The sequence below is a fragment of the Panicum hallii genome, chromosome 3 (assembly GCF_002211085.1).
Source record: "Panicum hallii strain FIL2 chromosome 3, PHallii_v3.1, whole genome shotgun sequence".
NCBI lineage: Eukaryota > Viridiplantae > Streptophyta > Magnoliopsida > Poales > Poaceae > Panicum > Panicum hallii.
The window spans coordinates 57,868,446-57,894,583 of NC_038044.1; the positions used below are offsets into that span (position 1 = coordinate 57,868,446).

Here is a 26,138-nt window from a genome sequence, read left to right on the forward strand (position 1 = left end):
CACGCCATCCCCGAGCGCTCCACGGCCGCCACGACATCGCCGGCCCAGCTCCTCCTTGCCGCGCCTCAGGCTCCTCCGAGTGCTTAAAACCCTTCAGTACCTCGTGAGCCATCTCTTTTGCCTTCTCCCCGAGCTCAATTTCGCCCCGGCCCCTTCTCCCTCGTATCGCCGCCGTCCGCCATTGCGCCGCCGTTCGGCCTCGCCGTCGGCAGCTCAATCCCGAGCCTCCCCTCCCCGATTTCTTGCTCCACCAGCACCACCTCACCCTCCTGAAGCTCATCGCACCGGCCGTTTTCCATTTCCCCCACCGGAGACGCCTGCCCACGAGCACGCCGCCGCTCCTCCGCCGCCGCAGCTCGGCCTCGTCGCCGTCCCACTGCTCCGCCGTCCCCCAGCCCCTGCCAAGTGGAGCAACAGCACCACATCAACCTCACGAAGTTCTCCAGGCACTCGTCGTTCCTTCCCCGACCCTCCAATCACCGGAACGCCGCCGCCAATCTTCCAGCCGCCGCCGCCGCCTCTGTTCCCCGTCGCGCCGCCGCTACAGCTCCTCCCCGGCCCAACTTCGGTCACCCCTGAGTCCCTTGTAAGCCCCTGAGCATTTTCCCTCCCTTTCCCCTCGTTGCCGGCGAGCTATCTCGCCGGAATTGATCGCCGTCGATCTGTCCCCGAGAGGAAAACCGGCCAGGGACCTGATTGCTCTGTTTTAAAAACTTCCAGGGGTCTGTTTGTAAAGGATCAGTCCCCTTTTCTATTTCCTTTTCAGCCAACTTTGAAAATTCATAGGAAATGGTAGAAAAATCCAAAAATGGTAAAACCAGTTCTGTTGTGTTCATAAAAATGAGTTCTACAACTTTTGTTACTAAGGTGCAGTTTGAAATCAACTAGTTTTGAAGTTATTTAAATATTTTCAAAAAGGGATCTTTTGTGTATAACTTGTGTGATTTAAGTTTATTTCCTGCAACTCTTGGCTACTAGTTAGTTCAAGTAGTGTTTAGTTTTGTGTGAACTTTTCAAGACCAGTGTAATTTTGTAAATTAAGTAATTTTCAAAATTGGTCAAAATAGGTTCAAACAATTAAGCTTTAAGTATAATTTATGATAAATGTGTTTAAACCTATGATTAAGAATAATATACTTTAGCTTTGTGATACTTACTTAAGGACAATTATTAGTTGTTTAATGAGTTTGTCATTTTATTGTTGATGCTAAGTGTGTATTGATTATTAAATTACAACTTTATCATGAAGGAAAGTCTTAACATATTTGTCACTAAAAATCAACCCTTGCATATCATATAGACTCGTCGACGCTTGAAGATGGAGACTTCGAGTTAATCTTGGAACCCGAACCTGGGCTATCTGAAGACTCCGTCTAAGTTACTGAAGAAGTGACTGAAGCCCCGAACCGACGTTCGGAAGTTTTTAACTCATCTGACCCTAGCTTCCCTTCTGAAGGCAAGCCCCGGTGCACATCCTAATATTTTCAAGCTATTACAAATTCAGTATTATATTATATATTTTTGCATTACGTCTAGGAGTTGAGATGAAACCCTAGCTGCATGATATCTTAGGAAACCAATGTGTTGTACCCGAGTCCTTATCGCTTAGATGCTCTGCTAAATAGGACCGGTAAAAGTCGAGTGATTTCCTGTCACTCGCGCGATTTAGGAGTTGCTTGTTTACAATTCTGCAACCACTATAAGGATGACGGACAGGGTCATGTGTTGTATCATGACCTGGAAATTTACCCTGTCTGTTTGGATAAAAGCTTTAAGGTCGAAATATGTGGTAGTGGTGGCTAAGCGTTTGAAAGTACTAGCCACATGCCGTGAAATATGGTAAGCGGTAAGCCTAGTAACCGATCGGCCCGGCAAGTGGACATACCTCCCACCACTCGTATTTTGGTTCTTCTTGTTACTCGATTCGACGTGTGGGAATACGTGTTGCAAGGGCAACCAGGAGTACGGGTTGTAGTCGCGCTACAGCCGTACGTCCTGCACACATTGGGTGTGCGTATGGTCCTGCAGTCGCTTGTGGTGGCCCTGATCCACAACCCGGAATGAAAGGTAAACGGTTGCTTCGGAATCATCGTTGGATGTTCCAAGTGTGTGTGTTAGGTTTACCTTGCAAGGTTGAAATTTCGGTCCGGATCGTCCGCCTCTCACGAAGATTGAGACTGCTTATCCCTTTTGCCACATCGAGTAAAAAGTGTATTTGTTGATGGAATAATTTTGATGGATGATATTCTCTATCTTGCTTGTTTAGTATAGGTGCTTACCTAGAATGGTCAATCAAGCTAGAATCTGAAAGCTAAAACTTGAAATAGATTATACTCTTTTTTGCTTTTCAGCTGAAAAATAAACCCAGAACCTTACCATACTCTCATGAGTCTAGTTAAGGGCTAAAGTATACCCAAGCCCGGGTAAGTCTTGCTGAGTATTAGTATACTCAGTCTTGCTAGAACTGCTTTCAGGTATGCCGGTTGAGAACCAGGTTGATAGTGCGTCCTGCCCCTTTGCTGTTCCGCCTGGTTGGTCCGTGGAATGGGATCCGTCCCCGGCCAGCATTGACCCCTCGGAGTGACACCATCGACTGGGCTACGCATGGTGCTGCTGATGGCGACGTTGTTAGTCGCGTTGTCTTTTCGCTGTGACTTTGGTCAACAGGTGTTTACCCGTTGTTTTTAATAACCCTTTGTTTATTTTGCTCCAGTCAAGGGCTGGAGAAAACTGGTTTGTAATAATACTGCTTACTCTGTGATAAAGGCTTGCGCTGTTATATACCTGGAGTTCATCTTGTATGAGTATGACCTACTCCGATCCTGTGTAACCGTGGTTATATCGGGCGGTGACCCGACAGACCCATGGGTTATTCCGTTTGAAGTGCATTTGAGATCATCTTGTCTTTGTAAATGATGATTGGTGCACTTGAACCGGAATAATTCAGACGGTTCTGCCACAACATGTTCTTCTCTCATTCTTCGTCGTCTCCGTTCCTTGCACTTGGCATATGAGCTCCATGATGATGGTGAGCCTGGAAATCTAAATTGCAATTGGAGCTCCAAGTGTTACTGGGTATTACAACAACACCAAAATATTGATGGTTTCTTAGGGAACTGTTGCTGCATGCACACAGACTTACTAAATATAATGGAGCAAAATGACTTATTTTTTAGATAAATCTTGCATCATAGGATAACCTTTTTTTTTTTGCCACGGAGAGAGTACTATCAAATACTAGATATTTCCTACCAAATATATCATACTCCCTCCGTTTTAAATTATAGATTGTTTTAGCAAATTTAGATGCATAATTTTTGCTATGGATCTAGACACAATGTATATCTAGATGTATTACAAAAACTATATATCTAGATATCTTCTAGCAAGTACCTGACGATTCAGCTGATGTGCTCATATAGTCGCCAACGATTCGTGTGGATCACGAGCATCTTTTTAGTTCCTGCATTTCTATTGAACACGTGGATAGGATGTTTTTGATATGGTGAGACCAAATTTCTGACGTGACCCATCGCACAGCTAATGGTTCGATCATGTACTTGTCATGATAAGTTACTGCTTTTCCTCCATCCATATCACTATATGCCATAGTAATATATAACTTTAACTAGACAAAAGTCGAATTTACAAATTATAAACAATAACTTGTCAAATAATATGCTTATTTAATATAGGAAAGCTGCATCAATGGATTTATGTTCAAAGTTGATTTAAGATGATATAGATTAGCATTTGTAACATATTGCAAGAATAATCAAATGTGCATGCATACTTTCGAACACTAGCGATTTTGTACCAAATATGTCTTACATTGAGAGGAGTCAGATGCTTCTTTCATGCTCATTCTTTTGAAAGCAATCCGTCATAGGAAGTGGTTGCATGTGCAATGGGCCAGGGAAACCAACAATAATGCACTCGCTGGCCGGCCCACAGGTCAGACAACAAGCCATCCCTTATAAATACAATAGCAATCATACATAAGCCCCATAGGCCATAGCTACTGGAACACAAGCACTCAAAATCTCTCGCAGAGACCAGCTAGTCCACCGGCCGGCGATGATGCCCTATGGCACCGCCGCAGAGGCGGAGGCGGCGCTTGGGCGTTCCTTGACGTGGGCAGAGGCCTGGTGGTTCTGGTACTCAGCAAGAATGCCGGACTTCTGGCTCATGTGGCACATCGCCCTTGTCTACTTCGTCATGTATGCAATCGTTCCGCTACCCCTCCTGCTTCTCCAGCAGCTCGCGCCGGCAATTACCTTGAAGTACAAGCTGCAGCCCCGAGTAAAGCTGCCGTCTCCGATCGCCATACTACAGTACATGAGGGACAACACGCTTCTTGCACTGTTCATCATCGGTCCTTTCCCGCCATCTACTCTGCTGCATTCAAAGGTCTGTATACTGCTAATTTATTTGTTAAATTTACTAAACCCAGCAGGCATTGCAAATTAAATAAACATTTAAATATAGATAATAGGACTAACTTAAAATGTAGTACAATTAGTTGCCATTATACACGCCTAGCCTTAGCCTAGCTATGGAATTGCATGGGCCAATTGCTAAGCTAATAATAAGTGAAGTTGGTGCTCACAAAATGTAGTACAAGTAGTTCTTTAATAGAATAGTTAACCTCAAGAATGAATCATAACAATTATGGAAACAAAGCTAATTAAGTATTCATCTGTGCCAGTAAATTGACTAGTGCAATTTACAGAAAAGATCGGCGAGATCAACTTATTATTAAGAATAACCTTGTACTTCATACGACAGATGTTGGGGATCCGGATGTGGCTTCCGTTGCCTTCTGCATGGGAGACAGTGACACAGCTCGTTGTGTACTCCTTGGTGGAGGACTACATGTCCTTCTGGTTGCATCGCTTTCTCCACAACAAGTGGGGCTACGATAAGATTCACCATGTCAACCACGAGATCAGGACACCGACGGGCTTCGCTGCATCCTATGCCGACGGCATGGAGCTAACCATGTATGCCATTACTATCTTCGCTGGGCCGGCCATCGTGCCGTGCCATGCCATGTCACCACGCATTGGCTTTGGTTCTCCATACGCAAAACGGAGGCCATGGACGCACACAGCGGGTAATTATCAGATAAAGTTAAGTTGTTATCCTTAAGTTTATAATTATTTGAATTTCTATGTATTTAGAATTTATTATTTGTATTTGACGAATGATCGCTTGTTATTGACCTCATCTTGTAACGCAGCTACGACTTTCCGTTCAGCCCTCGAAGTTGATCCCGTTCTATGGCGGCGCAAAATTTCACAACTACCATCACTATGCGGGAGGACAAAGCCAGAGCAATTTCAGTTCTGTTTTCACATACTGGGACTATTTATATGGGACAAACAAAGTAATAAGTTTATTGTTTCTATGCAAGTTATGGATTAATACTATACTTTATACGTAACTCGTCACATTAGCTTATTTCTCGCCTTTATTTTCTCTCTTTCAGGGCTGCATGTACCACTAGGGAAGACTATTAATGGTATAGCTCTGTTCATACTTTTGCCATCTTCTTACTTGATATCTACCAGTACAAATTTGACTTATATCTCCATTGATCTGAAAGTCTGTACTAGCATGCCACACATGATCCGACCAGCTATATGCATGTTTACTTCTTTTTTTTATGAGGTCAAGCATTAACTTTTGTACTTCGTGTGCAGCTCAAGATGAAGGAGGCCGAACACAACAACGTGAAGACCCGCAGAGACAGCAGCGGGAAAGAGGACCGAGAGATTAGCTACCCTTTTTATGCATGAATACGTGGAATTAAGTGGACACCCAAGACATACATTACTATTGTTCCTTTGTCAAGGAAAGACAACAAATAAACCTTAACTACCACAGGGTGTGCCGATCATAAGTATCCATATGTACACTTGCAATCAGTTCATGTGGTGCCCAATAGTACGTAGTAGCATCGATGTAAAGTTATAAACAAGGAAGAAAACAATACTATTGGTTCCTCAACTATTCAAATTTCACTAATATATTACTCTTTGTTTGGGTAAATAAGAGAAACAGTTTTTATCAATAGGAAGACCCTGGTCTGGAGCACATCTGCCTACTGCAGACACCCTTGGGGACAGTATCCAGACACCGTTGTGATGAGCGGTGGCTAGCATTCACCCAACGCAGGTGGCACCATCCTGATGTCGTCTTCTTCATTTCCTTGTACGAGAGGTTGTTGAAGCCATACCCAAATTAACGGGGCTGTGTTGTCACTGCATCTTGGGCCCAGTGGCACACATAGAGATTTCCTATAGCCTGGGCGAACATAGTAACTGATAAACAAGTTTATACAAGCATTTATGTTCAGTGACTTCCACTACGGTCACCATGTCTCGATCCTGAAAGAATCATGGATAACTAAATAGGGCACTGATGAAGTAATGACCCATTAACCAAGAGCAAAATCAATTATAACTATTCCGTCAAAATCAAGAGCAAAATCAATTGTTCAGTTATCTACCATTCTATGATATTTGAAGCCCAGCCATGAGACATGAGACAGGAGACATGTGGTGGTGCCTGCCATTCATTTCGTCAACTCGTTACATTATGTTCGTGGTCTAGGCTTAGGCATAGTGACCGGTGCAAGGCCTGCGGCAAAAGGCCTCACTGTCAAGCCTGCGCACGCCCTCAAGCTGTTAGCAGCAAGGTAACGGGGATAGAAGTAGAGAATGGAATTCAGGTAGAGGAGCAAGAATTGGGATGAGATCAGATGGATTTCGACCAACGAGGTTTGGTTAACTTGGGGAAGAAGTAGCTTGTTCATACATGATGTCGTCTCCTCTCATCCCTCATCTCTTATCCTGCTCACAGGCAGGTTACACACGCACGCCACTATTTTTAGGCTGGGCCCACTTGGGCCGATGACCCTCCTGTTGGGCCGACGAGCTCTTGGACGATCCACCTCAGTCACTTCATCAGTAGTCGGCGCAGCAGCCGTAGTCGATGCCGTAACATTCCCTCCCTCATAAGAGCCTGCTTGACCCCAAGCAGGGGCCCTGGGAAAAGACCGCTTGACTGCATGAAAATCTTCCCAAGTTGCAAGCTCAGTGGACATACCAGACCACTTGATAAGCACCTGTTCCACAGTATCAGGGCCACGAGCAATGAACCTCCTCTGAAGCACCAGGTAAGGCAGAAGCAACAGACTGAGTAGATGGTGGAGCTTTCTTGAGAAGGGATACATAGAACACCGGATGAATATGCGCACACGCTGGCAAGGACAACTTGTAAGCAACAGGAACCAACTTTGGCAGCAATCTGATAAGGCCCAAAGAACTTGAACGCCAGTTTTTGGTTGGCACGAGGAGCAAGCGATGACTGCACGTACGGTTGTAACTTAATGAAAACCCAATCACCCACTTCAAACGACCGTTCAGAACGATGTTTGTCGGCTTGATTCTTCATGCGATGCTGAGCGTGAAGCAAATGTTGTTGTGTCAGACGATCCATTACTGAACGATCCTCCAACCATGGTCCCAATTCAGAAGTCACAAGAGTCGGTACAGCATCAGGACCAAAGCAGCGCAGCTTATAACCATACAGAGCTTCAAAGGGTGATCGGTCCAAGGCAGAATGCAGACTAGTATTATACCAATGCTCAGCGAGAGAGAGCCACTGATTCCACTATGACGGACACGCATGAATGAAACACCTCAAAAATGTTTGCAAGCATTGATTGACGCGTTCATTTTGGCTGTCAGATTGCGGATGGTATGCTGAGCTCATGCACAACTGGACATCGGCCAACGTAAATAATTCTCGCCATAAGCGACTCAAGAAGATCCTGTCGCGGTCAGAGATGATAGACTGCGGCAACCCGTGCAGCTTATAGACATGAGCCAGAAACAACTTAGCAACGGATAGTGCAGTAAAAGGGTGTTTGAGAGCTAAGAAATGTCCATACATCGTAAGTTTGTCCACCACCACTAAAATGGCATTAAATCTTCCAGAAGACGGAAGTCCCTCGATGAAGTCCACTGAAATAATCTGCCAGGCAGATGATGGTATTTGCACTGGTTGAAGAAGACCAGGGTACTTGGCTTGGTCAGGTTTTGCTTGACTGCAGACAGTACAAGCTGAAACAAATGTCTGAACAGATGTTTTCATGGCCAGCCAGGCAAAGTACTGTTTAAGTCGACCTAGAGTGACTGGTACTCCTGAGTGGCCTCCAATAGGTGAATTGTGCAAAGCTAAAATGATCTTGTGTTGCAACTGATGATTGGAGCCCAACCAAATACGGTTATGATAACGCAGAACACCATCCCTCAAAGTGAAGCCCGGGACAGCATCAGCATCAACAAGAAGCTGAGTGATTAGGTTCTGAGAATTGTCATCATGTACATATCCTTGGATCACTTCCTCCAGCCAAGCAGGAACAACAGTAGCCATAGCATTAATTTCAGCAGATGTGGAATGTGGCTGACGAGATAAGGCATCAGCCACCCTGTTGTCAGCACCGGCCTTGTATATAATTTTATATTGAAGTCCTAGCAACTTGGAGAAAACCTTCTGCTGCCAGTGGGTATATATGTAACCTTTGCACATTCAAGTGGATCAGACTCTTTTGATCAGTGAAGATGTGAAACTCAGCAAGCTGAAGATAATGCCTCCATTGGTCAACAGCAATGAGAATAGCAAGATATTTTTTCTCATAAGTTGATAATCCTTGTGTTTTTGGGCCTAAGGCCTTACTAATATAAGCTAATTGGTGCCCAGCTTGCATCAGGACTGCACCAACGCCCACAGCACATGCATCTGTCTCAATAGCAAAAGGAAGAGAAAAGTCAGGCACGGCCAGCACAGGGGCAGAACATAAGGCTGACTTGAGCTCTTGAAAAGCTACTGCTTGTTCGGATATCCACACAAACATAGCATTCTTCTTAAGCAACTCAGTGAGGGGTCTTGCCAGAATAGCAAAGAATCTCACAAACTTTCTGTAGTACCCGGCTAGGCCCAAAAAACTCCTCAACTCTTTAACATTGGTTGGAGTAGGCCATTGAGAAACAGTTTCCACTTTACTTGGATCAGTTGCAACACAGCCTTGACTAATGATATGGCCCAAGTACTGGATCTTCCTTTGGGCGAAGGAGCATTTAGATAACTTAACTTGCCAGTGATCTTGTGCCAACAACTGCAAGACAGTTCTCAAGTGCTCAACATGTTCCTCGTAGGGATTGCTGTGCACCAATATATCGTCAAAGAAAACCAGCACACACTTCCTCAATAGTGGTGCCAATGTGCTACACTTCCTCAATAATGGTGCCAATGTGCTGTTCATGGCCCCTTGAGATGTACCTGGTGCTCCACAAAGGCCAAATGCCATCACTTTAAACTCAAAATGGCCATGATGAGTTTGAAATGCAGTTTTAAATTCTTCACCAGCTTTCAACCGGATTTGATGATAGCCTGCACTGAGATCCAAAGTAGAAAACCAACTTGCTTTGGCCAGCTCATCCATTAACTGATCAAAGACTGGTATTGGAAACTTGCTCTTCAGAGTTACAGCATTTAAGTATCTATAGTCAACACAAAAACGCCAAGATCCATCCTTCTTTTTCACCAACAAAACAGGAGAAGCAAATTCACTCACACTGATTTGGATGAACCACTTGGCAAGCATCTCAGCAACTTGTGTTTCAATTTCATCCTTGAGGGCTGGAGGATATCTTTAAGCCCTTACATGAACAGGTTTAGCACCAGGAATCAAATGAATGGTATGGTCACAAGTTCTCTCCGGTGGCAAGGCAGAAATAGGGGCAAACACATACTCAAAATCAGACAAAGCAGCAGCAATTTCTTTAGGAATGGCAGAAACAGCATCACGGCTGGACGGATCAACAACCAGGGAGCACAACTGAATGACAAAAATCTCTGGTAACTGAGGGAGAATGCCTTGAAGAATTGCAGTAGCCCCTTTGTAAGGCAACTTCATCCACTTGTGTGCCCAATGGACTTGCATCGGGCTAAACTCCTCTAACCAATCCATTCCAATAATTAGTTCATAAGAGTTGAGAGACAACACCTTCAAGTCTGAAGTGAACTGATAGCCTTGCACAAACCACTGCCCTTGAGGTAAATGAGCCTCACAGTGCATAATACCACCATTGGCTACCTGCACCCTGACTGATGACTGAAGTGGCAACAAAGCAGGTAACTGAGCAGCTAGTGTTTGCGAGATGAAAGAATGTGAACTACCTGAATCAATCAGAATAGTCACACGGTGCCCTTGAATATCCCCCTGGAATTTCATTGTCCTAGGACCAACTGAGCCAGATGCAGCATCCTTAGACAAAGCCATGTACAATTGTTTCCTAGAAGCCACAGACACAGAATCCACATCCTGATCCACACTGAAAAGCTCCAGTAGTTCTTGGACCACATGAAGCTGCACGGTTGGAGCACATTTGTGATCTCGGCTTCACTTTTCAGCATAGAGATCGCATGGCCCCTTAGCACGACTGTACTGCCGCAGAGCTGATAACTTCTCACCCATGGACTTGCTGGACTCCAAGCGTAGCAAGAAAATAAGATGTTGTCATATGTGAGTTGAAATGTGCGGTTGGGCGGACATGATAATATAGGGGTGGTAGAGGGAGACTTGATTATTAATTTTCCAAATATTTATTTCAGCATAGTATTGGTGTTTCCGTCCAGTTGTTAAATAACTATCGTGTCATAATGCTTCAGTTAACACATATTTTAATTTTGACCATTGACATCTCTTTAAATTTTTATACATTACTTTTTGAAATGGTATAGCTACATTTGAATGTGTTTAATACTATTATTTATGGTTTAAGTAGTGTCCTTGTGACCATGCTTTTGTCTAAAACGATAATTATGTGAAGACTAGAGGAAGTACTAGTAAGTATTCAACACTGCATTTCAATAAAAACTAGAAGGTTTGCGTCATCTCAACAAATAATAGAAAAATCTATATTTATTCACATACTCATCACTGCATTTATTCACAAATCATCACACGATTCATAATCACAGACTAAACACATAGTAGAAAACTAATCAATTGCATCGCTTCGTCCCGTTGCTCCTCCTGACGAGATATAAAGATACAAAACGGACTAAAACAAGGAATGAAAAAAAATCCAAACAATCGATCAATTGACGCTTGCATCCGGCAGCCATACATTCCCCCTTTGCATTGGCTTGCTACCCCTGGGAACTCCGAGCACTGCTTCTGCATGAACTAGAAGCCTCGATAGATTAGTTTTTTTATGGACAAGATAAAAAAATATCGTGCCTTTCCAAAGAACCCCTTTGTGCCTTTATAGTAGAGATAATAGTCAAGTTACATTCTATAACCTTTTGTTTGGAAACTAAGCTTCCTTGTGATGAAAACTATCCACCTGAGTTCAAATCCAACTTAGCATGCCGCAGTCATGTTTTCATAGATTTCTTCCATAAGTATAAACAGTAGGTGCTATTGTTTAGTGGTGGACATGTCAATCAACAGCCAGGCGCCTGTGATGACTTCACCAATCTCATGATCTCCTAGCTAGCCTAGTCTATTGGAGGTGTTTACAGTGTGAGCGCCCATGCATATATACGAGCACCTGTGTCTCTTGAAATGATTAGTTGGTTTATGAGTATCCATTTGTTGCATCATCAGATCATGAATATCGAATACAATATCAGCATCTCTTCTCGATCATCTGCTCCTCGTTGTTCTTCCCCAGCAATTTTTACCTTACAAATCAGATCATACGAGGATTCATTCCACCAGAGATTAGCCTGCCACGCAATACATTTTGACTGGAGTTCATAACTGCCATTCGTATCAGCTGATACGCTAGGTTTATTTGACTTGCTGATCCCTCTCAATCCTAGATACAGCTAGGCATTTTATTGAGCAACTGTGGTGGAGACGGTAGCAAGACATCCGGAAGAAATATTATACAGACGACAAGCACAGTTGCTCCAAAGATATGATGTTGTCATAAAGGGGGAGAAAATTAAAGGGTTGTACTGGGACCATAAAGTGGTAATTAACCGGGAGGTGGTAGGACCATTGGTCTGGCCATGTCAACATGCACGCTACAGGCGTGATGGTATGAGCATATACACAGTAAAGCCTACCGGTCCAAAACCGTATATGCTTCTTATATTATTGTGTTATTTATTAGGAAACGTCTGACACTGTGCTAACAGAAAATAAAATTTGAACCCATATTTACACAGGATCCTTGTATTGCCTTATCCCAGGAGGGAGAAGCTGCTATTGGTGATGTGCCCAATTAACCGTAGAAGTAGCAGTAATTAACTATTTGATTGGTGCTATGCATTTCTGTGTACGATTCTTTAATTTTTTGTGTGTGAGCGTTGCTTTAATTAGGTGGTTGTCAACTACATGATATAGAAGCTAAAAAGGTTTTCTTTATCGGATAAGAAGTTGAATGCTAGAAGTACACATAATAGAAATTTAAATAATTGACTACGCTAAAATGGGATGTATCAAGTTATAATAAATATTTGGTAACACCTACACTCATATAAAACAAAAAATAACACTTGGGAAATAAAAAACAAAGATGACCCTAATGCAACCAGCAATCGAGTACAGTTAATTTATTTACGATGGATCTAGCAATTTAGGTCCACGTCATCGTCTTGGTGAACTGACCAGAGCAAGTAAGCCCTAGCATCAACGATCCCCGTTCTCCCGTCATCACACGTACATTGGGTATCCAGCTTAGCTTGGACACAGCATCTGTCATCTGCCGGTTGCGGCAGTCAGAGTAGCTTCGATCTGCTGGTTGGAGAAGGCCAAGATGAGCAGCATGTACTCACATAGAAGCACCATTGTCTTGAACCTCCTCATCACGGGTCCATACTGTGTTATCTTCGATCTACCTTAGTTGTAAAATCGGCTTTATAATCGATACCTCAGGGGCCCAACTCGTCCTATGCTGCGAGCGGCACAAAACCTCCTCGGGCCAACATGTGCTGATTAACTTGCTGATTCCTCTCATTCCAAGCTAGGCATAAGATTGGATTAACATTTGTAAAGGTGGACATACTAAACTACGAGAGTATGAGAGCCAGCAATGGTGCGGCTCAGCTGCCCGTGGACATGATATATATGTAGTAAAGATGAAGCAAGGGGTTGCGACCACCCGAGTCCAAGAAAAAGTTGCAATTGAATGTGCTGTTTCAGAATGCTGAACTGAAAATGCAAATAAAACATGAGAATGAACGGTTTTGGGGGTGGCTTGGCCACATTTCAGCACTATAAATAGTCACGATACTCCACCAGCACAAAACCGTGGCTTATTTGCCTGTCAACTGTCATGACGCTTTCAACAGAAACTAAGAATTGAAGATCATGTCGTCTCTCAATGAAGTTCTGTGTTTTTGCAAGTCAACTGTCTGTCATGCCTTAGGTTGACACTTAGTCATATGGGCTCCCGATATGGTACTCCAGTTAGACAAGTACCTCTTCAGAGGTAAGAGTTCAAATAAATCTATACCACTATATTTTAAAATAAATAATAAAATATAACTAGGAAAGAAACAAAAAGAAAATACCTGGCTATCCCAGCCCATCCTCACGCGACCCGTCCTCCCTTATCTGGTTGCCATCCCTCACGCCATGCGATCCCAATCTCTGCCTCAAAACTATTTGTAATAATAGCCTCGTCCAGTAGCTAAGTACTAACATCATTGTTTTGCTTCAACCTTATTGGACTGCAATAGTGCCTACACGGGCCTATCAACCTCTCGACTCTAGTAAGGGAAACTGGTAGGCCTTATTTAAGTATTACAATACGCATAATGTAGTGTGACATAGAGCTTCTGAATGAATCATATTGGTGGTCAGAGCGGCTTGCGCATATCCATCCATAACCAGATCATTATTGTGAAGCTTAATATTGTTCTGCAAATTAAATTCCGAAGCAATTTTATCTATCTTTTCAGTCTTATCCCTCCTAAGTTTTATCATTGACTAATTCATTCACAGGAATATCTCATTATATTTTTTTTGTACATTATATGATCATTATTTATTTGGAAAAAGTCTAAATTACTTCCCTCAACTATAGCTAAAGTCTGGATAACCCACTAAACTATCGTTTGGTTTATTTTACCCCCCAAAACCATGCCCTTTGGTTTAAATTACCCCCTAATACAATTTGTCTTTTTCATTTCTCCATACATAGGTGGAGTTATAAGATGAAATTTTACAAGATGGTAGCATACATCATAACACATGTTAGAAAAAATACATCATAATTTTTTATCATTATTTTGATAGGTTAGGATATTTAATAATAAATTAACCATTGGAGTTCAAAATTATATGAAAACTAATGATGAAAAATTATAACAAATTTTTAATCTGCATTGTGATGTCCACTACTATCCTGCAAAATTTGAAATTAAAATTCAACTTGTGTATAGAGAAACGAAAATAACAAATTGTATTATGGGATAAATGAACTAAATGGCATAGTTTAGGGGGTAAATTGAACCAAGTTATAGTTTAGGGGGTTATTCAGACTTTGGCTATACTTGAAGGGAGTAAACTGAAATTTTTCCTTATGTTAAACCTTTATTAAAGGTAAAACAAGAGTTGTATATGATCATTTCATCTAACTCGAGATGGGCCAGGCCCTTGCTGAGTATATTGATATTTAAATAATTGAAGCTTATTGAGAAAGAAAACACAAGAGAGAAAGCTAGGGACTACGCTTTACGTTCTCCTCAAATTTTAGTTACCCAAGATTTCCAGATACCTCCCAAACTTAGATAGCTAGTTGTAACGTTTTTCGTTGCTTGCAATGCAGTTAAATGTAGTTGTGACATGCCAAAGGAGAGATGCATTCGAGTATACTAATAGAATGCTCGAGAAGGAGCGCAATTGAAGAAATGGTGTACGCGCTGCAACAAAGTTGATGATCTATCTATCACGTGTGTTGGATCGGAGGATGATTTTTGTAAGGGTACTGTGTGGCGGTGAACGTAACCCAAAGGCACTGTATACATGCATGTTGGTTCAGCACACTGGTCGAGTGAGTAGTACATTATTGCTTGGCATTTTCTCCAGACACTACACCACGGTTGGCTTATGGTAATTTGTGATCAGTTGCTAAAAGCGCTTGCAACAACTTGCGATCAGTTGCTATAGGGTTTTAGCAACCGACGCGGTCCGTCGCTGTAAGTGGGGTTGCTAAAGGCTTTAACAACCGTCCACTTCTTTAGCAACCGACCCTCCATAGCTGTTGTATACCTTTACCAACCGAATGTACAACCCATTTAGCAACCAACAGTAAGTTATGGAGACTGATATAATCTGAATAAGTAATGTCAATTCAGAGCTATTTATGCTGTAAACCAATTACAGTAAACAAGCAGTCACATAGCCATAAGTAAACAGGCAGTCCTTCACATGATGAGTGAGTATAAACAAGCAAGAAATCATCACAAATGACTTATATCAAGTTAATTGACTTCATTAAGCAGTCCTTCACATGGTCATAAGTTACCATCATCTTTCCAAATGATCCAACTAATGAGGCCTAACTAGCTAGTTTTGTCACAAAAGCAACCACACTTGCAATTAGTTTACAGCATAATGTTTGCATGTTTACAAAATCTGTCACAAAAGACTTCCATGCCATGTACTTGAAACAGTCCTGCACAAGCTTCTGGCACCCAGAATTCTTCAGCCTACACTAAGATCCTAACAGTCTTGCAATTATCAATTCTTCAGCTTATCCCTTCCTGGACACTAAGAGGAAAAAATTAGTCAGTTATCAAGTGAAAGCAACGATGACAAAAAAAAGTGCTACTTGCAACTAACAACAGGTTGAGTTGGCTGTCTTAATGCTTTAATCACCCAGCAGGTTGAACATTATCATTTTTTTAATTTCTGTCATATGCGCTACTTGCAACTAACAACAGCTATCCTAAGAACAAACAAAAGTAGTTCCAATAACAAGTAGGTTGCTGGCTGTTGCATATATAGTTCTATCTCTATCCTAAGAACAAACAAAAGTAGTTCTGTCATGGTAAAACAGCAACTTATGAGAAGGCTGGTGCATTTTTCAACCACAATATATACCTGAACCAGCTGGTGCCTTGTTTGTAACCTTCAGCTGTTAACATTAGGAACAATTATTTAATAATGGTCACATATATGAATCAAAACATAAACAAGCTGAAGCATATCTCATTACCTTCTTGTATGGCCATGCAAGCCTTCTCATCCTAGTATTAGCCATAGTTTGCATGTTGCCATATGGATGAGGAAGAACTTCATCTCGCTTGAGCACACAAGTCACAATAACTTCACAATATTGCCTTCCAATTGGCTCACCTCCAACTATTGTGTCCGGTTTAGTGGAAACAATTGTTCCTTTAGCTACGGGCACATTGGCTCTCAACAAGGCATATAATATGACATCTTTTCCAATCTAAACATATGATTAACAACAACTGAATTCAGTGTCTTATAGGATTATGCCCCCTATGGAGTATAGAAATTGTAAAAAAGGATGAGAAACTTACAAGAGCATCATGTGGAGACCGAGGAGCATCTGTCTTTGGTGTTGCTGCCTTTGAACTTTGCAGCTGATCATCGTCATCTCCAGAAGCATAATCTTTGTCATTAGGGTCATCCTCACCATTCCTTGCACTAAAGAACTGTAGTGTACCCTTAATCAGTGCAAACAAGCAAAAACCATAGCAAAAAATCAGATCCAGTCCTCACTTTTAAGCCATGGAATAGTACCTGATTTGTTTGTGTAGTAGAACCATGGTGTGACGCGGGCTCTTCACTTGCGCGGTCCTTTTGTGCTCTTTGCTCAATTTCAGCCTCCAACTCAAGTATACGCTGTTGTAGAGCAGCCTTCTCATTTTCAGCCTTGTTACGAGCAAAAATCTCCATTTGAAGTCTAGTTGGCTTATAGGACTTCAATCCTGGAGTGCCAATATCTTGAGGAGTTGGACCCAAACCCAAACATCGGACAGATCCTTTTGGCTCTTTCTCTCCACAAATGATAGCAAATGCATCACCTTCTTGAATTGTTCGATCTTTTATTTCTGGATAGACTTGAAGAATGTCTTTAATTTGATTCTATTAGATATTAGATGGGTTCATATGTCAAAGATATATTTTGCTAACAAGATATGAGATGAGTTCATATGACACTAAAGAGGCTTACAATCACTTGTTCTGCGGACTGTGAAGGAACTCCATCCTTCCTCGTATGGGTCTTGACAAAGATATCATCTCTTCGTGGAGGACGACCAAGTTCCATAGCCTATATCAATTCTTGTAAGTAACAATAATGTATACAATTTGAACAGATCTAACTACTAGTTCATGTGCTGAACATTACCAGATCTAACTACAATTTGAACAATATATATCAAGCAGATCGAACATTACCAGATCATGTGCTGAACATGCAAAGCTCACACTACCAGTTGTATGGTGTAACTGCACATGTTTCCTATTTTGTTTGGCTGTTCCAGATCGATCCTAACACAGAATTAACAAATTTATATACATTGCATAGAGGTTCTAAGCTTGGTATTGCAAAATACACGTCATATTACATGTTTCTTACCTGAAACTCAGAAGACAACCAATACTTGTAGATACTTTGCCAGTCATCATCATTGATTCTTTCATCAGGACATTCTGGAATTTCCTCTAATGTCAAATCAGGATTAAAGTACTGGTCCTTTAAATCTGTCTTGAATTGTTTCCACTTCATATGTGCAGAACGCAAAAACCAATGTATGGCAGCATCATCAACATCAAAATACTGCTTTAATTCAGTCCACAGCTCTAACTTCTTTTGAATATCAATAAGCCTCCAATCCCTATGAGCAATCGACATCTTCTTCCTAACGTGGCAGCCAATAGCACTAGAGAGTTGCCTACCAGTTTTACCAACAGGTTGACCATGTTCATTGAGATGTACCTTGATCTTAGACATTTGAGGTGTCCGTGAGAAGATCTCATCCATCTTAGTTATGCCCCTTGCAGCCCTCTTTTTTGTACCACTAGTTATGTCATCAGTCTGAGCATCTTCAACTGGACATAGCAGCAAAGGGAAAGCAAAGGGAAAAAGAATATTAGCATTACTATTGTTAAAGCAAAAGGAAAAACAATACTACTGTTAAATAAAATCAGTACCATTGTCAGTAAGAAAGTCTCCATCTAGCAGCAAATCATCAAGTACATCCTCTTCATGCTGAGGTTTGTTTCTTTGTGGCCTTGGACGCAAGTTTGGTTTACTTGGCTGAAATTCTGGTTTACTTGTTGCAGTACGTTTTTTCTACAAGCAAATGCGATGCATGTGAAATAGTAATCTGCCACAGATTCTACAAGTAAATGTCATGGGAAACAAACCTTTAAAGTTTCCGTAGCCAAACCTTGCTGCCCCATGTCTTTGACAATTTCAGCGATGTTCAAATCTGTGAATCTCCTTTTGATCCTCTTAATATTTTCAAGCCTTTCCTGCTCATATTCATTGGATGACCCAGCTTTATTATTGCCTCTTGCGTTTGGCATTTAGTTTCCTGAAAAAATGACAAACAGATCAGATATATGTACTCAAATGACAATACAAACATAAGGATATGCACACATTAGCTTACAAAATGAACCAAGAAGTCAAGGGAAAAAAAGACAAATAACATAACTTACTTTCTAGATTTCTGTCCATGTTTTACTCCACTGACAATTATACCATCTATATCTGTTCTAGCACATGGGACACGTCCAGCAACCACACTTTTAGGCATACTAGGGTTCAAATCAGGGATTGTAATATTAACACCAATATCAGCGTCAAGCAATTCATCCTGTGTATCATCACTTACATACAAATCTTGATGCTTTGGTTGAACTACAGCAACCCAATCAGTATCAACTGGATCGGGAACGTAGAAGACTTGAGATGCCTGTGATGCTAATATGAAAGGCTCATCTGACATCTTATCACCGGTGTTGAACAAGTGCTTGAAGTTAACAGTGGTGATCCCGAACTGATCTGTTTTCACCCATTTGTTGTGTCCTCGGTTATCAACCCAATCACACTTGAAAAGCACAACATTTCCTTTATGGTAATAGTTCAATTCAATGATTTGTTTTATGATACCGTAATAGATGTGTTTCCCTACTACTTGATTATCATTTCCTCTTTCAAAGTGTGTTGTCTCCGCAACTAGAGCTACCCCACTACTTTGGACAGATCTATTCTCATCATAGGAATGTGTATGGAAGTTGAGACCATTGATTGTGTAGCTGTTATATTGATTTGCAATCATCATTGGTCCTTTCGCTAAAATTTTGATCTCTTCAGATACGTCCTCACACATTCCCTCGACCTGTAATTAGTAGCACTACTGTTAAGTATTCACTGATTTCACTTGAGATGCTTAATTTAGAACTCAATTTACTACTTACATGCAACCTGAACCACTCATGAAAGGATCTATGATGCATGCGGTTGATCTCACGCTGATTTCGAAAACCAATTGAGGAGAGGTACAGAGCATGCTCGCTGAAAAGACCAACAAAAAAATTAAACAAAGATGAAAAATAATCTAGGCAATATCAATTGAGTTGTACTGCTTACTTTAGGTATGGCTCTATATTAGCATAGTTGAAAAGGACATATCTATGTGCTTGAAGCCATGTCTTGTGATCTAAATTCAGAATACAATTTCCTGCCAATGCTCGACCAATATTGTGAAAGAAAGGTGTTGTAACAGAAATTTCTGTTTGCAAGCTCTCATTATTTCTAACTCTATGCTTAAAGTGAGTTTCATCTTGTAAATACCAAGAACAATGTGTTAGGGCATCGTCAAACATAGAACCCTCCATAATTGATCCCTCCGGGTGACTTTTGGTACGAACATAGCCCTTACATTTCTTAAGAAACCTATACATGTACAAAACAGCACTCATCAATTTATCAAAAAAGTAGTTTATTGTTTTGTATGTTGCAATATGCACTAGATAATTACCTCTCCACTGGCCACATGCTACGAAAATGGACTGGTCCTGCCATTCTTGCTTGTTCAGCAAGATGCACCATCAAATGAACATTAATGGTAAAAAATGATGGAGGAAAAATAATCTCTAGCAGGCTCAAGATTTCAGCTATTTCAGACTGTAGCCTTTGCATATCACTTATTCGTAGAGCAGGGGAGTACAATTTCTTGAAGAAGTTGCTTAAACGAATTAAAACAGCACTAACTTCTTCAGGAAGAACTCTCCGCACAGCAAGTGGAAGCAAATCTTGTAGAAGAATATGGCTACCATGACTGTTAAGACCAATAATCTTTTTGTCACTAACAAGAACATTATGTCGAATATCAGCTGCATATCCATCCGGAAACTTGACCCCTTTCAAAACTTGACAAAACAGTTTCTTTTCAGCGGGACTCATTAAGTAGGGTGCAGGAGGTAAGTAAAATTGATTATCATCTAGTTCAACCGGATGAAGGTCACTTCTAATACCTAAAGCTTGAAGGTCCAAGCGAGCATTCAAATTATCCTTAGATTTTCCAGATATGTCCAACAAAGTGTTGATTATGTTGTCACACACATTTTTTTCTATGTACATGGCATCATAATTATATCGGATCATCAAGTCCTTCCAGTATGGAAGAATGAACCAAATAGGTCTTCTTTTCAAAAAGATTAATGACTCCCCTTCCTTGCGTTGAGAATTCCTAGCTGCCTTGTTGGATGGGTTCTTGCCATAAACTGTTTTTAGGTTCTTTGTATATTCCAGAATTTCATCTCCAGAAAGAGGAGCAGGCGCTGGCCTCAACTCAGCGTCACCACCAAATGAAGCAACATCAAACCTTAATGGGTGATTTGGATGCAAAAACCTACGATGACCCATGTAGCAATGTTTGCTGCCATTCCCAAGTCTAAGAGAACAGATCAAGGAGTGACAGTCAGGGCACGCTGCCTCACCAGATGTGACAAACCCAGACACACTACCGAGACCAGGAAAATCAGTGATGGTGTAAAGTATTGCAGCACGCAAATGAAAGTATTCACCCTTCGAAGCATCATAAGTTCTCACACCATTAACAAACATATCAAGCAGATCGTATACAAGTGGCTGCCAGTAGACATCCATATCACTACCAACAGAATACCGACCGGGGATTAACGCAGACATAATGAAATTTGAATCCTTCATGCACATTGCAGGTGGAAAGTTGAGTGGGATCAAAATGACAGGCCAAATACTGTAACTAACATTCATAGTCCTATACGGATTGAAACCATCGGTGGCAAATGCTAGGCGAATATTGCGACTATCAGCAGCAAATTCAGGATTCTTCTGATCAAAATCCTTCCACAAAAGTGAATCAGCGGGATGTCTAAGCAAGCCATCTTTTATTCGGCGTTCCTCATGCCACCTTGTGAGACTTGCAGTTTTAGAGGATACAAACAATCTTTGAAGTCTTTTCTTAATAGGAAAATAGCGAAGAACTTTTTTAGGAACCTTGTAATCCCGTTTCCCATCTAGACTCTTCTTTTCCGATTTCCAACGTGATGCATTACAATTTGGACATGTATCAGATTTTTCATGCTCTTTCCAAAAGAGGATGCAATTATTTTCGCATGCATGAATAGTAGTATACCCAACTCCCACCGATTTGACCACTTTCTTTGCTTCATGAAAATTTTTAGGAAGTTCTGAACCTCTAGGCAGCACATCAGCAAGTAGGTCTATCAACAAATCAAAACTTCTATCTGTCCAACCTCCAATAAGTTTGATGCGAAGTAATCGAACTAGGAAACGTAGCTTTGAGTATTTACTGCATCCTGGGTATAATTCTTGACTATTATCTTCTGCTAACTTACAAATTGAAGCTACATCATTACTAGGTGGCTCAAAAGATTCATCATGCTCCATACACCCTCCATCATCTAAACCACAAGCTAAGTCCCTAATCAACTCATCTATATCATCATCTTCGCTGCGTTGCTCAATAAACTCATCTATATCGTCTTCATTCACAGAAGACGAAGAAACTTCTCCATGTAAGGTCCATGTTTGGTACCCTTTTAGAAAACCATCACATATCACGTGTTCTCGTACTTCACTTGCCTCTCTCCAAAATGAGTTAACACACTTTCGACAAGGGCATAATATCTTGTTCCCTACTGCTGAATTTCTAAACGCAAAAGCTAGAAAACCATTCAACCCTTTTTCATAGGCCTCCGTTTCCCTATATGCAATTCCTATGTTAAAAATAAATATAACTACAGCAGCAAACAATTTCAGTTATTATGAACAAGTTGTTCGGTACCTAGCCTCATTGGTGATCCACGATTTATCCATGCACCTTTATGTGAGATACGAAACAACTTTCAAATATGGAATCTAAAAACAGATAACAAGCATCAAAACATAGTTGCATATTTTTGTAATGTACATGCATACGCAAGGTATGAAAAGAACTCAGAGGCACACAGAGAAAATTAATGAATGGGTATGCAAAATTACCCTTTGTGTGAGCTGAGGTTTGATAAGGTTAATGTCAACCGCCTTCCAATGAGAAACGCTTTGCTCCAGCTGAAATCGGTACCTGCAAAGACAAGAAGTAGCAGTACCAATCAGTAGCTGCAAGATTTGTACACTGTGTTTACGAAATAATAATTCCCTACTGCGGGAGAGAGGGAGCAGAGCGGCCAGCGGGAGGGAGCAGTGCGAATGTCTTCAGTAATGCGGGCAAGCAATAAGTCCAGAGCAGATCGAACTTGGGAGGGAGAGAGCTGAGCGACCAGCGGGAGGGAGCAGTGCGGCAGGGCGGAGGCGGGCGCGCGGGCCGCGGTGGGCGCGCGGGCGGCGGGTGGCAGCAGGCACGCAGGCGTGCAGGCGGCGGCCAGCGCGCAGGCGCGCGGGCGGGGGGGCGTGCGGGCGGCTGCGGGCGCGCGGGCGGGCGGCAGCAGGCATGCGGGCGCGCGGGCGGCGGCGGGCCCGCAGGGGGCGCGGGCGGCGGCGGGCGGCGGGGGCGCGCGGACGGCGGCGGGCGTGGGGGCGGCGGACGGCGGGGGCGCGGCGGGCGGCGGGGGCGTGCGGACGGCGTGCGGGCGGCGGGCGCGGGGGGCGCGCGGGCGGCGGGGGCGCGCGGACGCCGGCGGGCGGCGGGGGCGCAGCTGTGCAGGCAGGAGCGCGCGTGAGGCACTTAGGGTTGGGGAGGGGTTGGGGGGGGGCAGCCGTTTGTTGGGCCACTTGTTCGATTTGGGCTGCAAATTCAACGAAAATTTTCGCGCGTAGTTTGGGCGCGCGGGAGTCTGCCCGCCTAAACCTTTAGCTACCGACTGTCGGTCTCGATATAACATATTTACCAACCGATCGTCTGTTGATATAATCGTACAGTTTTAGCAACTGATCGACTATTACTAAAACGGCTATTAGCTACCAACTTTCCATCCTAACCTTTTAACAACCAACAGCTAGTAGTTAGTATCAGTTGCTAAATGTCATCCGTGGTATAGTGAGAGTACGTAGTCAACTAAATAAATTAGATATGCTTTGGTTTGTTGGCTAAGATATTGATTAGTTGGTGCTTTATTAGGAACAGCAATGCCAGTGAAAGAAGTTGGCCTGTCCTCTCTCCTCTCTTCTCCTTTTGTCCTCTTAGTTAAAGTGTAAGGATAATATATTGGGGCAGTTGGTCATGATATTGTAAATATCAATTACAGATATATAACTCATGCATGTGTTGTTTGAATCTTATGCGTGTACATCACGCTTGTAGCAAGTTGTTGTTATCTAAGATTTACTTAATTATCTCTATCTATGACAGCTACCGGGAGACTAAGGCCTCAGCATTATTGGTCTCCCATCAAGCCAACCAGTCGCTGATGAACATCTGAACCAACCCCAGCCATAACAAAGGAGCATTAGTTATGATCATGGTTTTAAATCATCGGCTAAGGCGTTTAGCGGAAGAGCTGCCATTACGACGTTTAGCGGGCAATAGCCGGCATTTAGCGCGCTATAGCTGACTTTAACGGGCTAAATAACATAGCGGCTGCCCTTTCTAGCAGCTATAGCCAGGCAGTTATAGCCGGTTATTTAAAACCTTGGTTACGAGGCAGGCGAACCCAGCACCTAATGATACAACTTAATTCGGTCTTAATAGTTTTGTTTCAGGAGCATTACCCATGTGAAGGTGTAGGAATGGAAATCGAAGTTTCCCATTCTCCTCGTCAGACACCCATTGTTATTCAGCTCAAGTATGCGGTCTAAGTGCAGCTTCTGATAGGCCGATCGGGCGATCGATGAGGCCATGATACCTGGCCAAGGAGAAGGTGAACATGAGCAGCATGACCTTTTGCTTCGATGCTCGTTTCTTTATGGCTGGGCAGGCCTTTAGAGCCGGTAAGTGCAGTCTCTACTTCCATGCTCTACTTGCATTCCTCTGCTATCAGAGAGCTAAGGTCCATGGGAGCAGCTCTAGCTGAAGCAAATCCAATCACCAGTTCTTCTGCTCCAGGTCCCAGTTATTTGACACTGACCTACTGTAGTCTCCCAAGAGCGGCACAAAGACATCTTAGGTGAATCTGTTCTGATTGGCTTGCTGATTCCTCTCATTCCTATCAGCTATATGGTTCATATAATAAGGTGGCCGGCGATATAGTAAGCTGGAAGAGCTGATGAGGTTGATCATGAAAGAGCAGGAGGGGGGGTGGGTGTGTATTATAAGAGAGCATAAGAGCCGAGAAGGAAGCTGCGCCCTAGTGGCATGATGCTATATAGAGCAAGCAAGGGGTTGTATTGGAACGATGCAAATCTAGGATAACCAATTAAAGAGATGCAAAACAATTTAGAACGAACTGATATGACATGGCATATCATTGGAGCACTACTACAGAAGCGTGCTGTGCGATTCAGTATTTTCAGAATTCCATAAGTGGATTGCAGTTTTCCATATATTAGGGTGTACTAGCAGGTTTAGCAGGTTCCGTATAATGATGTCCACGCAGGTTCTCTTTGAGGATGTCGCCTCCTCCCCCACGCTGCCCCACACCAAGTCCGTCTGTCGCGCCATCCAAGCCGCAAAGCGCGATCTTGGTAACGGAAAGGAGGAGAAGAAGAGACCGTCGAAGACCTTGTCGCCGCCGCCGATGATCCCCTCCGCGTGCGATCCGCATCTCGTCCCGCGCCTCCTCTCCTACGCCGGCGCCTCGCCCGCGCGGCCGCAGGCGGCGGCGCTGCTGGAGCTCTCGGAGGTGGAGAAGGTGCTGCCCGAAGTCCGGGCAGGCGACGTGCGCGTGTTCCCCCGTCGGCGAGGGCGGGCTGCCCGGCGGCGCCTGCGTCGACTCACATGGTCGTCGCCACAACATCGCGCAGGCGCTCCTGTACAAGGCACGGACTCCCCTGAATTCCCCTTCCCCTGCCTCCCCCTAGAAAAACGAAAGGAAGGTTCTTTAGATCCACATGTCGTGTATGGCTCATGACTGCTCGCCGATGACCTGCAACCAGCTAGTTTAAACTGTATTTTTGCACGTTGGAAAGTCATATGCAGTGGCATAAGTACTCGTAACATAGACATGAGAGCTGACAGTTTAAACTTGAATGGTGCCTGATTTTAGTTCGTGTATCTTTGCATGTTCCTAGTCCAAGTGTTGTCTTGAATCCATGCCTGCCGAACAAGCTTGTTGGAATCACTCAAACCATGCCTGGAACCATTCCTATTCGGGAACCATTCCCTGGCTGCCGAACGAGCCCCGAGTCAGCGCCGCGCCGCCCCCCGGCCGCGTAGCACACGCTGCCTCACGTGAACGCGTTCCCGAGCCTCCACACCAGCCCTGCTGCGACCAGCGTCTTGTTATTTAATTTACTTGATGAATTTGTGTGAAGGCTGGATTGGGTATGGATTGAGGTAGCTAACACTGGAGATCTGATTACTATATGTGTTGATTGCACTTGCCACTACGTGAAAAATCAGTCCACAATGATGCTGGTCAGATAAATGCTACGATCCCTAGAAACAACTAGCTCCAGCCGGCACTGCTTGGTCTTCTAGAGAATATGGTGGTTGTTCCCAGCAGATGCATCGTG

General features: G+C 42.9%; 1 protein-coding gene and 1 pseudogene across 1 annotated transcript; both read left to right on the forward strand.

Annotated features, from left to right (window-relative positions):
* Positions 1 to 4,022: 4,022 nt before the first annotated feature.
* LOC112887031 lies at positions 4,023 to 6,026 on the forward strand (annotated as a pseudogene).
* Positions 6,027 to 24,253: 18,227 nt separating this feature from the next.
* Positions 24,254 to 25,646, forward strand: LOC112887960. The gene is made up of 2 exons (XM_025954263.1): positions 24,254 to 24,455; positions 25,061 to 25,646. The coding sequence occupies exons 1-2, from the start codon at positions 24,417 to 24,419 to the stop codon at positions 25,532 to 25,534; spliced, it is 513 nt and encodes a 170-aa protein (XP_025810048.1). The 5' UTR covers positions 24,254 to 24,416; the 3' UTR covers positions 25,535 to 25,646.
* Positions 25,647 to 26,138: the final 492 nt, after the last annotated feature.